At 36.9% G+C, this 15056-nt stretch overlaps 1 protein-coding gene across 2 annotated transcripts; it reads left to right on the forward strand.

The window, feature by feature from the left end:
* The first annotated feature begins 2178 nt into the window (after nucleotides 1-2178).
* LOC114455352 (syntaxin-19-like) lies at nucleotides 2179-13007 on the forward strand. 2 transcript variants are annotated; one of them, XR_003672676.1, is made up of 6 exons: nucleotides 2179-2350; nucleotides 6099-6376; nucleotides 7358-7594; nucleotides 8939-9151; nucleotides 10773-11197; nucleotides 12279-13007. XR_003672676.1 is itself a non-coding variant. In XM_028436542.1 (5 exons), the coding sequence occupies exons 2-5, from the start codon at nucleotides 6164-6166 to the stop codon at nucleotides 11004-11006; spliced, it is 897 nt and encodes a 298-aa protein (XP_028292343.1). In that variant the 5' UTR covers nucleotides 2179-2350; nucleotides 6099-6163; the 3' UTR covers nucleotides 11007-11628. The 2 variants fall into 2 exon arrangements, 1 of the variants encoding a protein (XP_028292343.1); XM_028436542.1 differs by lacking the exon at nucleotides 12279-13007 and having other exon boundaries at nucleotides 10773-11628.
* Nucleotides 13008-15056: the final 2049 nt, after the last annotated feature.

Consider the following 15056-nt stretch of genomic DNA (forward strand, 5'->3'; position numbering starts at 1 on the left):
ATATTAGTGATGAAATTACTAAATTTCTTGCCTAAAATCTGCCGCCCACTTAAAACAAACTGGTCAGTATTTGTTTCTCCTGGTGTTCACGAACACCAGATTCCATCTTGTACTGTTCCCGCCTTGGCCTTTCAAAACCAAACCGAACCAATCACGAGGCAGTGTTGTGTTTAGGGCGGGATATCCGGGTGTGACGAAGGCAGAAGCGTCGAAGCAAAACTGGCACGTGCGCAGTTGCGGGGAGAGGAACTAGCTGGGTTACCGCTATTAGCATAGCACCGAATCAAAACAGAAAGATGTCGACGCAGGAGGATGGTTAACGTGCCGCAGCATTACTATCCCAAAATCATCGATTGTTACCGTGTGATTGGCTAAAACAAATCACGGTGGACAGGTGCTTCGCCCAATCAGCTTCAAGCATTCTGTTCATGCCCCTCCCTGGTTCTGAAAGGACACAGACCCAGATCAATGTGAAGAACTTGAGTTAGAGGGAGGGGCTACCCATCAATGTGGCACTTGCCAGGTTACAGTATTTGGCCCCTGAACTAAAATGAGTTTGACAGTGTTTAATATACTTTTGTTATTGTGAGTGTGTTGAGTTGGGAGCTGTCGTCCTTTCCTTTCCTTTATAGACCTACAGTGGTATCAAAGCACATCCTCTGACATTCCTTTAATGACATAAATATCCAGGAATCTCTTCAAAAGCTTTATTGTGAGACAAACTCCCCTTTGATGTTGTCGTTACCACAAGTTCCTGATACACTCTTGTATGTATTTTACTTGAAAACAAACTGAGTTATTGTGTTCTCTAACACTTTCAGTTTACTACTCCTCATATAACTTCAGAGGAAAACATGTTTTACGTTATGTTTAGGAATGTCTGAAGAAGTTGGTGCTGTTGCACTAAATATGTTGCAAAATATACTTAAATAAATTAAATGAATAAAGCAAAGGAACAAGTCCATCTCTTGGAACTCGTCTCAACATTCTTGAATTATTTGATATGTTAAATCTTTTATTATTCTATATTACACACAACAAACCTTTTATTTTCGGCTACAACATAAAAGACTACATAATAAGTACTAAGGCTCTTAATAATCTAAATAGATAGTCTCGGCTCTAGTCCAACGCTTGCTTTGGGCGGCCATCTTGTTTTATGTCGTCACCAGCGTGCCATCATGACAAGACGAGCAGGTGCAGAACAACCTGCATTAATTTAAAGGGGATTTAAACGTTTACAAGATCAAATAATTATTCCATTCGAAATAAAAATCAGAATAAACCAGCCGCTTAATTCAGATTTAAGTTTAATTAGGAATGGCCATTTTCATTAGGATTTAGGTGTATACAAGGTCATTTTGAATCTTTATAAATAGGAATTAAAGCTCTCTTGTAAACGTCACCAATGTACAAGAAACCTGTATTCATTTTGTTGCCAAATAGCTAGAAAAAGAGATTAACCCATATTTGCTGCAACATTAACCTTTAATGTATTGCTTGTAAATCGATTTTTTTAACCGGTAAGATTTCTTCTTTATAATTGTGTAGTTTTTTTTTTTTTTTTTTTTTCCCTCCTGATATTTTGAATTAACTTTAACAAACCTGAAAACAGGATTCTGGTGTGTGAAAAAAAATGACACCCTTACATTTCCAGGGAAAGAATAAATGACACAGACATGTTTAAAGTGACAAAGTATCACTTTCTTGTGTTTGTCCTTTGCATTGTGTATATGTCAGTGTAACACACTCTACCTCCTGGGGCCGCTCCTGGATTTTATGAAAAGCTATGATTGAAATGTTTGAAGAGTTCATGTGGTTTTATACTCGTACAGTTCAGGAGCTTTGACACTTGACATGGAAATCAAGTTTGCAGTTGAAACTTAACTCCATGAGACACTTTTGTTGTTTAGCCTCGGCGGTGCACGTAATACGATTGTGTTTGCTCTGCTCCATTTTTTCCTGTCTGGGAGGAGAACCCTGAGGGCAGGGTTAAATGTGTTGACTGGGACGTCATTTACTTCGTCACGTCACCTCTTGTTTCTTTTTTCCCTAAGAAATCTTCTCAAAGCTGCTGTTTTTCTATTGGCTCTGACCAGGCTTTGCTCAGCCAAAGGGGAGGGGCTTGATACAGACTTCAGAGTTTCATGAACTTTCCTTGTTTGTGTGTGTGTAACTGTCTTTCTTCACAGTAAATGACATGGATAGTCTGTAACCTACTAGTGATGAACCTCAGGTGTGTGTCAGCAGATCTGAAGGTGACCTCATCATGTCTGAACTCATTTGTCTTGGATTTAATTTCTTATTTGACTGAAATCCAGCTTTAACATGGAATATGTACCACTTTAAGGTAAATTATGCATGCAAAATGTTTTCTTTAAACATATTTATCTTCTTTTGACATATTTATAGTTTATTACTACCATTATAGATGGGAAAAGTTGAATTCTGTTAAACTTACAATACTTTGTTTGTCTACATGACTGTTTTCAAACATAAACATTGCAGTTTTTTACTTTTCTTTCTATTTGACTGTTGAAATGAATGAAAATAGATGCGCACTTCTTCCAAAAACAAGTTTTTTACAGACGTAAGAAGAGAAAATAATATATAATTGCAACGATCTTAGCAAAGAGAGCGACTGTGGTTCTCTGTAAAACATTCTTACAGGTTTTTGGGCTAAACAGGGAAGAATGTGACCACAAATCCTCTGAACAATCTTTTTAATCTGCTTTCCTGAGTCAGCACGGATAGGAAGTAGGGGTGGGGGGGACGGCCCTTAGCCCACAGTAAACATTAAGTTTTCCTTAAGTTCTGTAAAGTCGGTTATACTTTAGTTGCTATACAGAAGCCAAAAAGTTATTGTTTTTTCTACCTTGTCTGCACATGCTGTCCAAGGTCAACACTACACGTAGTGCAATCTTTTCGCAACATCAGTGCATGTTTTACTATAACTTACTACTAAAGCAATGTATTAAAGGCAGAATATAAAAAGAGACGGCAGTGTTACACATTGGTGAAGGGGAAAGGAACAGGAAAGAGGGAGTCAGGGAAGGACAATGGAAGGTGTGGGAACAAGAATACAGTTCTGACATCAAACGAAATGTGTTTTCTGTGCCGTATTCAACTCGTTTTAAAATTCTTTAAGAGTTTAGACACGATCAGGTCAAAGGATGCACAGCATGTATTTATAACTTGTCAACGTGCAAGAATAGTTTGCAAAATATTGGTAATAAAGTATGAGACTTGAGCATGATAGTTTGATTTGCCAGAATGCATGCATTGTTTTATTATGGGGTGGCTGAATTTTAGAAACTTTAAAAAACTTAAATTAAAGTCATATTAGTTTGACAAGTGAATATTCTCTATATTAGAGTCATTTTTAGTTAATACAGGGTAATTAAATATATTATGCATTAAAAAAAATGGTAAATGAATATACTTTAAATGAACAACATAGGGTAATTTAATACACTGTATATAAAAACATAGTTTAACATAATGTAAATAAATATACTTTACATTAAAAAGTTTGGTTAATTTAATATACGGTAATTTAATGCACTGTAACTACAAATAGTAATGTTGAAATTTTTGTTTGTTGAACACGGATAAATCATTTTTAGTAAACATAACTTTAACATGTGCAACCAATGTATAAATGTACTTTTTTTTCTCAACTTACCAAGTGGAATCAAGTAGAAAACTTGTGAAAAGAGCCGTGTTTTGAACCAATCCAAAAATGTGAAATAACAAGTTACCAACTACGTTAAGCTTTGTTGGACACATTTGAATTATAATATAACATTAACAGTATAATGTTTGTTATATTGATCACAATTTTAACAAAATAAGGCCAAACACGTGCCACCATGGATAATACTAGTTACCTTTAGTTAAATATGCATCTCTTGTCAAATGCATTTGAAGCTTTGGCAGAAACAGCTCAAGTTAATAATATACTATTATTGTGGCTCTGAACAGCTTTGAGTATCTCTGCTTCAAAAAGCCTTTTCATGCTTTGTAAGTTACTCTCAGAATGGACACATCGCTTGGTACACTTGTTTACTTTAGCTCTTCTAAGTGTATTTACCAAAGACACACTTTTTCCACACTTGTCATTGTTAATTTGTGGCGACATAGAAAATGACGGAGAAACAAATGTCTGGCTGTTAATGAATGTGCCGCTCAACACAAACAACGGCGTTCTCGTGGGAAAATGAAGTGGAGTCGATCTGACTGATGTGGTGGACATAAACTTTCAGCTGCTTTTTCTCATGCTCAGCTAAAAATATGTGTGTCAGAAATGTTTGTTTTTCATGCTTGGGATAGATCAAGTGCAAATGAGTCAAGAAAACTCACTGATCAGACTTTGATTTGGATTGGGAAGTGAACTGAGAAAGAGTATTAACTTGTGGTGCCTTTATATGTATTTACACACAGAATCAGGTGATGGAGACCAAGTCAAACAGAGGACTAAAACAAATATACGCTTCATAGAGAAATATATGGAAAAAAAAAGATCCAAAAGGCTGACATTGTTGTTGGAAAGTTTGTTTTGATCTTCACTGTAAACACTGTGGTGGGGGTCGCCAAATGTCTTCAGGAAACAGAATATTTTTTTTTTAACATTTCAAGCCCTTTTTTGCTTATTTTTACCCTTTTTCTGTAACTACACCAAAGGTACCATATTTTCATCACTTTTTTGCCATATTTTTGCTCCTTTGAATGCATTTTGCTACATTACTCCCATTTCTGCCACTTCATCAAATTCCACTGCCTTTTCTGCACATTTTTTGCACTTTCAAGAAATTTTTCGGCAATTATAAACCCTTTCCACCATTTTTCGCACCTAATTTTGCATATTTTGACCCATTATTGTCACTTTTAATCTATTTTCACCATGTTTCATTCTTATTTTACCAATTTAACTACAATCATGATTTGCGTGGCCATTATTTGCCAGTTAAGACTATTTGTTCCAACTAATTGTTACAATATTGACATTTTGAACACTTTTTTTTACCACTTTTTCTGTTCGTTTTGGCCACTCTAATTTGCAACTTCTAACTAATTTCTGTAGTTTTTCACCATTTACTTTTATCCCATTGTATTTTTGATGAAAAATAAGGATATACATCTTTAAAATGACTATATACTATGGCGGAAATAATAAGAAACTTCCTATATAACAGTGGATATTATTCAGATAAATAAATAAGTGGTTATCACAGATTCATAGAACAATGGACCATCATTTTGTTGACTTCATGGATGGGCCCCAAAAATATCTCCCCTTTATCCCCCCTTATAGATGGTCCTGTCTCCACATGAATGTTCCTCAATGTTGATATCAGTGTTTGTCCACTGTCAGGTACAGTGGGGGTCCCCGGTCTCTGGAACCTTTAATTTGGGGGTCATGGGCTGAAAAAGTTGAGAAGCGCTGTCGTAGACGGATACACAGAAGTGTCTTTACTTCATCCTTATCGGGATTTCTTGTTCAAATGACTTCCCAACACATTTCTGGTGTTTTCGTGGACTGCAAGTAGCTGCAAAACAATGGCTGATGTTTATTTTGGGGTCGACACCGAAAGATCCAAATCTGGCCGTGACTGAATGTCTTGTTGTGTGGCGTGATATCATGTGGAATACGAGGAAACAAACCACAGCAAAATTGATGTATATGCAAATCACGGTACACCTTGTCTGCTGAAGAAATGTGAGAAATCACAGTAAGAATTCAGGAAGCAAAAACACTTCCATGCCATACTCCATAACCCACAATGCAATGCACAAAACTTTTCCAAAAATGTCAATAAGAGATTGTTTAGTGTTCAATTTCTACCTTTTAATTCTTTTTTTTTTTCCCTAGCAAATGATCTTTGGTTATTGATCTATGAAGCCTACACTATTGATTTATCTGGTTAAAGAAAAGAAAAAAAATCATCTCCAGTAGCTTTAGTGATAGAAATATAATATTTTTAAGATATTTTGTTTAAGTATTTCAAAATGTTTTAACTAAAATGTATTTTTCATGGCTTATCATGTTTTTTTTATTGCTTTACTATTGTTCACTAGTGTGTTTCTTCCTTTATTAGAGCACACAACCCGCACATATACCTGCTGCTTCCCGTCATATCCCTGAGTGAGGGGCTCTTCCACCATGAAAGACCGACTGGAAGAACTGCAGCAGAGGGCTGAAGAGTTTGCCAAGGTTGCATCGGAGAACACATTATCAGAGCATGGTGATGATGACTCTGTGGAGGAGGAGGTCATCATGCCTGAGGCTGTGCTGTTTGAGGAGGAGCCTGTTATCGACAGCTTCCTGTTTGAAGTTCAACAAATCCAAGTTGAAATCACAGAACTGGAAACAGAGGTAAGGACAAAAAATACATGTCGCAATTATCCTTTTTAATTTATAGTTGTACCACATTACACTGTCAAATATCTGTTATTAGCATGAATAGAGTGTCATGAACGCTATCATTAAGCGTTGCTTGCTAAATTATGACACCTTTTGCTAAATTATGACACCTTTGGAGCTATGTTGGCATTTTATGGGTTAGGTGGAGAGATCTAGTGGGGTTAGGTAGGGTTAGGGGCTAGGGTAACAAAGGGTTAGGGGTCAGGGAAACAAAGGGTTAGTGTTAGGGTAACAAAGGGTTAGGTGCTAGGGTATCAAAGGGTTAGTGTTAGGGTAACAAACGGTTCGGGGCTAGGGTAACAAAGGGTTAGTGTTAGGGTAACACGGTATGGTTATCAAAGGGTTAGTAATTAGGGTAACAAAGGGTTAGGGGTCAGGGTAACAAAGGGTTAGGGTATCAAATGTTTAGGGGTTAGGGTAACAAAGGATTAGGGTATCAAAGGGTTAGTGGTTAGGGTAACCAAAGGTTAGGGTATCAGAGTTGGGGGGTTAGGTAACAAAAGGTTAGGGTATCAAAGGGTTAGGGTAACAAAGGGTTAGGGATCAGGGTAACAAAGGGTTAGGGTATCAAATGGTTAGGGGTTAGGGTAACAAAGGATTAGGGTATCAAAGGGTTAGTGGTTAGGGTAACAAAGGGTTAGGGTATCAGAGTTGGGGGGTTAGGGTTAGGGTAACAAAAGGTTTGGGTATCAAAGGGTTAAGGTGACAAAGGGTTAGGGTATCAAGTGGTTAGGGGTTAGGGTAACAAAGGATTAGTAATAAACAACACTTAATGACAGCCTTCATGACACCTTATTCATGCTAATGACAAGTGTCATGTAATAATAATGACAGCGTAATGTCAGCCTTACTGTATGTATAAAACTTCAAGTAAAGTGTTACCAAATATTCATTACCAATGACTGAGGGTATTTTAATCTCACAAACTCAAAGGTCCTCAAGTTCTCCCGGCAGCAAAAAATCCTGGTGGCAACCATGCGTCGTTTCAGTGTGATGAAGAAAGAAAGCAGCATAACGCAGGACATTAAGCTTCAAGCAGAGCGCCTCAATCGGCGTTTGGACGCCCTTTCAAAGCAAGCCCAGAGGAGCGAGGAGCAGCGGGGCCCCAACGCTGCTGCAACCAGAATACAACGCTCACAGCATGCGGTTTTGTACCGCAGATTTCAGCAGGTTGGGGAACAGATCCTGTGTCTTTATTAGTAATTGGAAAGTTAAGTGTTATTTCTGAAGGAAGAAAGGGTTATGATCCTTGGAGCAGTGGTTCAAAACCTTTTCAGCCCGCGACTCCCAAGATGAAGGTGCCAGACACCGGTGACTTCCACTGTACCTGAAGGTGGTTGAATTCAGACATGAACATTGAAGAACAGTCATGTAGAGACAGGGCCATCTTTCAGGGGGGATAAAGGAGAGAGATTTTTGGGGTCCATCCATAAAGTCAGCAAAATGATGGTCCATTGTTCTATGAATCTGTGATAACCACATTTATTTATTTATGTATCTGAATAATATCCACTGTTATCCAGAAAAATTTATTTTTATTTAATCGGAAATAAAATGGCTAAAAGTGACCAAACATGGAGGAAAAGGTAGTGAAATGAGAATCTAAAGCAACAAAAATTCGTTAAAAAGTTGGAACAATTAGTTCACACTGGCAAGTAATGGGCATGCCCAATCGTGAATTTGGTTAAATTTGCAAAAATAAGCATGGATTAAGGTTAAAAGTGACAATAATGGGTCACCATATGCAACATCAGGTGGGAAAGAGTTTACACATGCCGAAAATGTCTTGAAAATGGAAGAAATGTGCAGAAAGGTATTGATATTTGATGGAGAAGTGACATAAATGGGAGTAATGCAGCAAAAATGCACTAAAAGGAGCACAAATATGGCAAGAAAAGGTGATGAAAATAGGTTAAAATATGTCAAGTTTGGAGGAGTTGCTGAAGAGTAAAAATAAGCAAAAATGGGCGCAAATTGTGAACAAAATATTCCTAGTTTCCTGAAGGCATCTGGTGACCCCATTCCAATGTCTGGCAAGCCCATATGGGGTCTTGACCCGAAGGTTGAGAACACCTGCTTTAGAGAAAACAATATTAGTGATTTTAGCTCCAGTAAGTTTTGTCTTCTTTGTTTGAAATACTGTAATATTTTTAAGGTTTAATTTATTCAGACAAACTTTTTTCAGGAAATTCACTTTGAAATTTACTTTAATCTCTTGACATGTTTCGACTGCCAACTGTCAGTCTTCCTCAGAGGCATCTACTTGATTGCTTTGATGTGTCCTTACGAGTTCCTTCATAAGGAAACCATCAAAGCATCTACTGAAATTTCCTGAAAAAAGTTTGCCTGAATAAATGAAACCTTAACATATTATTAGTGATTTTATACCATAAAAGTCTTAATTGCATCTGAAACTACAAGCAATGACAAACTTTCTTGTGAATGTAAGTTATGTGGTTAAGCGACTTTACATTTTCCCATATCTTTTTCTTTGATTGCTCTGATTATCTCCAGGTAATGTCCCAGTACAATGAAAACCTGCTGACCAAGCAGAATCGCTGCAAAGACTTCATTAAACGACAGTTGCAGGTGTCGGACATGGATGTGAATGACAAGAAGGTGGACGAGATGATGGCTACGGGGAACTGGGAGGTTTTCAATGGGAACCTGGTCAATGACACCAGAATCACCCGCTCACAACTGGCAGAGATTGAACAACGACATAAGGTGGGATCAGCAGACAGGACTCAGTCTTAGAGGATCAATAAAATGGAAAAAAGAGATTTGTCTAAAAATTGAAATGATTCAAAATTCAATTTCTAACCCCAACTTCACCATCGTTATCACAAGTTAGGGAAATGTTTAAAGCTGCTATCCGGAGGACGTCTTGATGTCCCGCCCTGAACAGTCTCACTTCCTCCCACTGCCTCTGCAATTTACCAGAAGCCACGCCTCTTCTTTTCTGCACGCGCATCGCGGAACATAACAAGGTCGCATCAGGTCACATTGATATAGGTCAATCGGTCTGCAACTTGCGGCTCTGGAGCCTAATGTGGCTCTTTGACACTAATGCAATGGCTCCGTACAGCTTTAAAAAAAACTATCGAACTAAAAAGTTTTTTTTTTTTTTTTTTTTTTTAACACAGAGGCTATTAATGATTAATGACAAATAAAATCAAGATTTAACAATTTGTTAAACTAGAAATAAATCATGTTGTGCAATGACTCAGCACCTTCTTACTACAGACCATCAACTTTCCTGCACCTGTGGCTAACCTTAACTTTTAAATCCCTGGTAAGATAACTGAACCAACAAAAACACTATTCTGGAAGAAAATAGAGATTTTAATTGTGTGGGAACAGATTCATTTAACCACATATTATTAGTTTCACACGAGATAACTCTATATTTATTTCAGTAAACAGTGTGTGCCTGAGTTAACACATAGAACCTCAGGACCTGTTGTGCGCATGCGGGTCACTTCAGGGTCACATTCCATTCATACTCCAAACTGATTGAAGACGCATTGTATGTGTAAATATGAACGAGCACACAAAAAAAAGGATTATACAAAATTATCTGAATTCAGCATTAAGACCTGCTGTGTGAACGTAGCCAAAATATACAGAGAAATGGTTTTATTAGAGACGATCTGATTAGTTTTCCATTATATTAGTATTTATGCCTACATATGGCAAGAAAGCACATGTATCTTACAGCTTTTTGTCATACAGTGAGTATCCCCTTTCTTGCTAAACAGTATTGCATTTTGCTGCAGTGTAATGTGTGATAGCATGTTCCCCTTATTCCTAAAATAAACTATTTTTGACACTCAATTAAAAAAAAAACAATTAAATACTTTACAGAATCATGCCACAATGTATTAGTCCGTTTGTGTGTGAAACCCCTTATGATGTGAAAACTGAACCTGTAACAACAATAGCTCATGATTTTCTATTGTGCATTCAATACAAAGGAATTGTGGGAAATTAGCAATGAAAAAACAGATCAAATTTCTCACAGGAAACATGTGCAAGGTCATCATTCAGCATAAAACATGCCACATGACTTTTCTACAAGGTTATCTTTACTGAGACGTTGCTGTTGGTACAGAATGGTCCCTGTGCTGAGTGTTTTAATCGTCTCTTTTAGTCAATTACAAGGTAATTTGATACTTTGAATTCCAAAATGATTCCCAAAATGTCCTCAGCAAATTATATTTGAGATCACGTCTGTTGAAGTGGCATCTTTTTCCCTTTAATTTGATCTCCCAATGCACTCATCCAGCTGACTAAAGTCTGTTAATGAAGTACATTAAAGCAGATTATTATTATCCTTCGTTAACAGGAGCTGTTGAGCCTGGAAAACAACATGAAGGAACTCAAAGACCTGTTCACGGACATTTTTCTTCTGGTGGAGGAACAGGGGACGTACATGGAGCACATCCAGACTATTGTGGAGAGGACGCAGGATTACGTGGCTGAAACTAATGAGAAGTTTAGGTTGGCTGTGAGGTACAAGCAGAAGAACCCAGTGAGACAGCTGTGCTGCTGCTGCTGCCCCCGGGGATGCTGCCTATAAAACCTGCACCATTTCCGCCTCAGTGTGTTTCCACATGGGCTTTCATTTCCAAAGTCCTGCTTACCTGTTGGCAATAAGCAACAGTGGTTCCAGGTAGCATTAAAGAGACGATAATTGCTCTGCAGAGTTTGCTGCTGTGGAGGGAAAGGGATGGTAAAGACAAACTCAGCCGAGCGTGGAAGCAATTAGAGGTAAGGGGCCCGGATTGGTATGGGAGGCACTTGTGTTCTTTCAAGAGGATGTGAGGCACTTACTATTGGAAGAGACAGTTCAGTGAATGCTTCTCACTAACAGGGTGGGGGGGCTTATTGGGGACCTTCACTGTCATCTGACAAAGGTCACAAACAAGGAGAGGATAGTGACACTGCAGCATCAGCACAGATGAGATTTCATTGTTTCAAACTGCTTTTCTGCTGCCCCTAAAGACCAAGTACACACACATGTATTTAATAACGTACTTTTTTTTTTTTTCACTAGCGTTGCATATGGGCGAAACATTTTCTGTTAATTTCCATGGGAACTTAAACTCTGGAATTTGGGTAATATTCAAAAATAGAAATTACTCACAGAAATTATTTATTGGAATTACCCGGAAATTGAAAGGAACTTTTGAATAACTAATGAAGATATTTTAAATGATGCTAAAATATTTTTTTAAACACTCCTGTTAAAAATAGATAAATAAAAAAAAATGTGGGATTCTGTTCATTCCCATGGAAAGTTACCAACTTTGAACATTTCTGGAATTTTGCAGCCCTATTGATATTTTATGTTATTTAATTGTATTATTTTGAATATATATATATATATATATATATATATATATATATATATACAGTATATATATATATATATATATATATATATATATATATACTGTATATAATAAAGAATGCTAATATTTATGTTTTTTGGATATGATACAGTTACTATTACTGCCAATTTTGGGCTAAGTTTATTCATTTTCTTTATTGTCAAAATTTGCAAGCTTAAGTTCCTGTGTAAATTCACATTTTGAGCTACTAAATATTTATTTTCATGTTTAACGTTTTAAGAAAACGAAAAAAAAAAAATTGTAGCAATTAATTTGCAAATATGTATTAAAGTAAAAAAAAAAAAAAAAACGTATGTGGTTTCAGAGAAGTGACCTAGACGAAGAACAGTTGTGGATCACATTTGTTAATGTACAGTATGTTTAACGTATGATATCTTTTTGTTTGTTTATGACTAAACTAACATGCAGGTATTTACGTACCATCCTCTTTCCTTTAGAAGACATTGATTCATGTTGGCGTGGATTCAACTGGAGCCACTTGGTCTTGATTTAAGTCTCTTCTCTGTTTGACAATATGGCATCACTCAGCTTCATATCCATGATGCAAATGTCATCACATCACCAGAACTCTCTCGTTAGCTTTAACACATGGAGCATTATTCTGTAGATGTAAAGTACTAACTATTCCTGTGTCCAGCTTTTATAACTCATACGTCAAGTATTTCACACACAATAATGAAGTCCAACAATAAAATCAAAGCTTCTCTGACTGAACAATACTATTTCAGGATTTCATTGTCCAATGAAGGTTAGACGGTCCTAAATGTTGCCCTTTGTTACCTGTTTTTAGCTAAATTGAAGTTATTTTGATGCTCTGTCTGCTTTAAAGTTTGATATGTACAACAATTGTATGTGAGGGACCTTTTCCGCTAAACCAGCGGTGTCAAACTCATTTTAGTTCAGGGGCCAAATACGGACCGGTTTGAATTTAAGTGGGCCACACCTTTTAGGTGGGAGAAAAGAGCCAATTCCACAATAATGTGCCATAGTTTGCACTTCTACGTATAAATGATAAAGTATGTGCAGGATATTCACTTAAATCTCCCTGATTTTGAGAATTTTGGGAAATGTGTTTGCCGTCATGTGATGTAAAAACTGGGCTAACTGAATTAATTTGTACTTTACAAAATGTTTCATGTTTTTGTCTATGATTTTTTTTTTTTTCAAGCAGCAAAAATTTGATTCTGTACAGGACTAGATTTGGTCCCCGGGCCTTGAGTTTGACACGTGCTCTAAACCTTCTTGAGTTCTTCTTCAGTCTAGTTTTTACACTGTTTTAGTAGACCATACATTGTTGTCACTTCATTGCACTTTAGAATCAGTACTTTCTGAAGAAAAAAACTTGAAATAAATGTGTTTTATCTTCATAAACGGGTTCGTATGAATTGAATATATGGTGCTGCCATGTTATTGGTTGATGTGCTATTCATTACTCAAGTGTGCTACAAATTCCAGGAATGAAATAGGATGGAGCAGGTAAAAGGGAGAGATGGCTGGAGAGGGACAAAGTAGAAGGATCTAAACAGACAGGAAGTGAAACAAACCCCTCCTTTATTTTGTGATTTTTTAAATGTAATCAGTCCAAAGTTGCATCGGCGTAATAGGAAGGAGAATTAGGTACAGTTGAGGTCACACAGCCTCTATTCTGTTTGTCTCTCTCTCTGGGACTGCGATGTCCCTTTACTGAATCAGTGACTCACGGTGTCTGGTGTCCCGGGCAAAATGGAGAGCCGGGTGTGTCAAAGCAAGGCTGGAAAATCCAGTTTGTCTGCTATTCCCGGATTTTATGTCCCATGTTCCCACAGGGAGTGATGTGTAAACATCTCTGTTTAGATCCAGCAGATATGCTTCAGTAGTCTTTGGTATAAGTGTCACTGCAAAGTGACGCCCATGAACTGTGTAGAAAACACACTGACAAGGACTTTTCTTCCATTTACCCATAAATTTAGTTTATTACAGACTCCCCTTAGTAGGTTTTGCGTAAATATGGGATGCATCTGTTAAACAGAAACATTTGTTTCCCTCTTTTATTAGATTTACAGTTTTTTTTTTTTTTTATCAAAATGCACGTATCTACTAAATCTTGTTCAGGCAACAAGATGAGAGGAGTCGCATTGTTAAATATAGATAAGTAATTCAAATATGAGTTAGTTTGCTGTAATGTTGCCCTTCTTTAAATTGATGAGTTCCTGAACAGCAACAATGCCATCCAGTGTTCATTGAGATAATTACCTGGAGGAAGAAAAAAAAGTTCTCTCTGTAAATGACGAGAACAGATCATGAAATCTGTCATTTAAAAAACAAAAAGATAGATGTTTGATTTTTTTTTTTTTTCATTTGAACTTTCTAAATCAGTGGTTCTCAACTTTTTCAGTCCATGACCCCCAAAAATAAAGGTTCCAGGGACCAGGGACCCCCACTGTATCTGAAGGTGTTTGAACACAGACATGAACATAGAAGAGCAGTCATCTGGAGACAGGGCCATATATAAGGGGGATAAAGGGGAGAGATTTTTGGGGTCCATCCTTGAAGTCGACAAAATGATGGTCCATTGTTCTATGAATCTGTGATAACCATATTTATTTATTTATCTAAATAATATCCACTGTTATCCAGGAAGACTATTATTATTTGCACCATAGTATATTGTCATCATATAGGGATTTTGAAAACCACAGAAACTGTTTAAAAATTGTAAATTAGAGTGGCCAAAAATGGACAGAAAATTTGGTTAAAAAATAGGGTTCAAAGTGTCAATATTGGCTTAAAAGTGCCAGTAGTAACAGTTCGTTTAAACTGGTAAATAATGGGCATGACAAAATGTGAATGTGGTTAACTTGGCAAAAAAATAAGCATTATATATGGTTAAGAGGTTAAAAGTGACAAAAATGGGTCAACAATGTGACCATTAGGTGGAACAGTGGTGGAAAGGGTTTTTAAGTTTCAGAATAGAAAAAATGTGCAGAAAAGGCATTGAAATTTGATGGAGAAGTGGCAAAATTGGGAGTAATGTAACAAAAATGCATTAAAAGGAGCTAAAATATGGCAAGAAAAAGTGATGAACATAGGGTAAAATATGGCAAATTTGGTGTAATTGCAGAAAAATGGTAAAAAAAAATAAATTAGGAAAAATGGGCTCAAATTGTTCAAGAAATATTCATCTGGCGACCCCCTCCCAGTGTGTTGTGGCCCCAAATGGGGCCCTGACCCAAAAG

Source organism: Gouania willdenowi, chromosome 21 (genome assembly GCF_900634775.1).
Source record: "Gouania willdenowi chromosome 21, fGouWil2.1, whole genome shotgun sequence".
Lineage (NCBI taxonomy): Eukaryota > Metazoa > Chordata > Actinopteri > Blenniiformes > Gobiesocidae > Gouania > Gouania willdenowi.

What these genes read in the sequence shown, in the direction of transcription:
- LOC114455352 (XM_028436542.1), top strand. Translation starts at nt 6,164, where the DNA reads ATGAAAGACCGACTGGAAGAACTGCAGCAGAGGGCTGAAGAGTTTGCC. An exon ending in TGTACCGCAGATTTCAGCAG is followed by an intron (nt 7,595 to 8,938) that starts GTTGGGGAACAG and finishes GATTATCTCCAG; the next exon opens with GTAATGTCCCAGTACAATGA. An exon ending in AGATTGAACAACGACATAAG is followed by an intron (nt 9,152 to 10,772) that starts GTGGGATCAGCA and finishes CTTCGTTAACAG; the next exon opens with GAGCTGTTGAGCCTGGAAAA.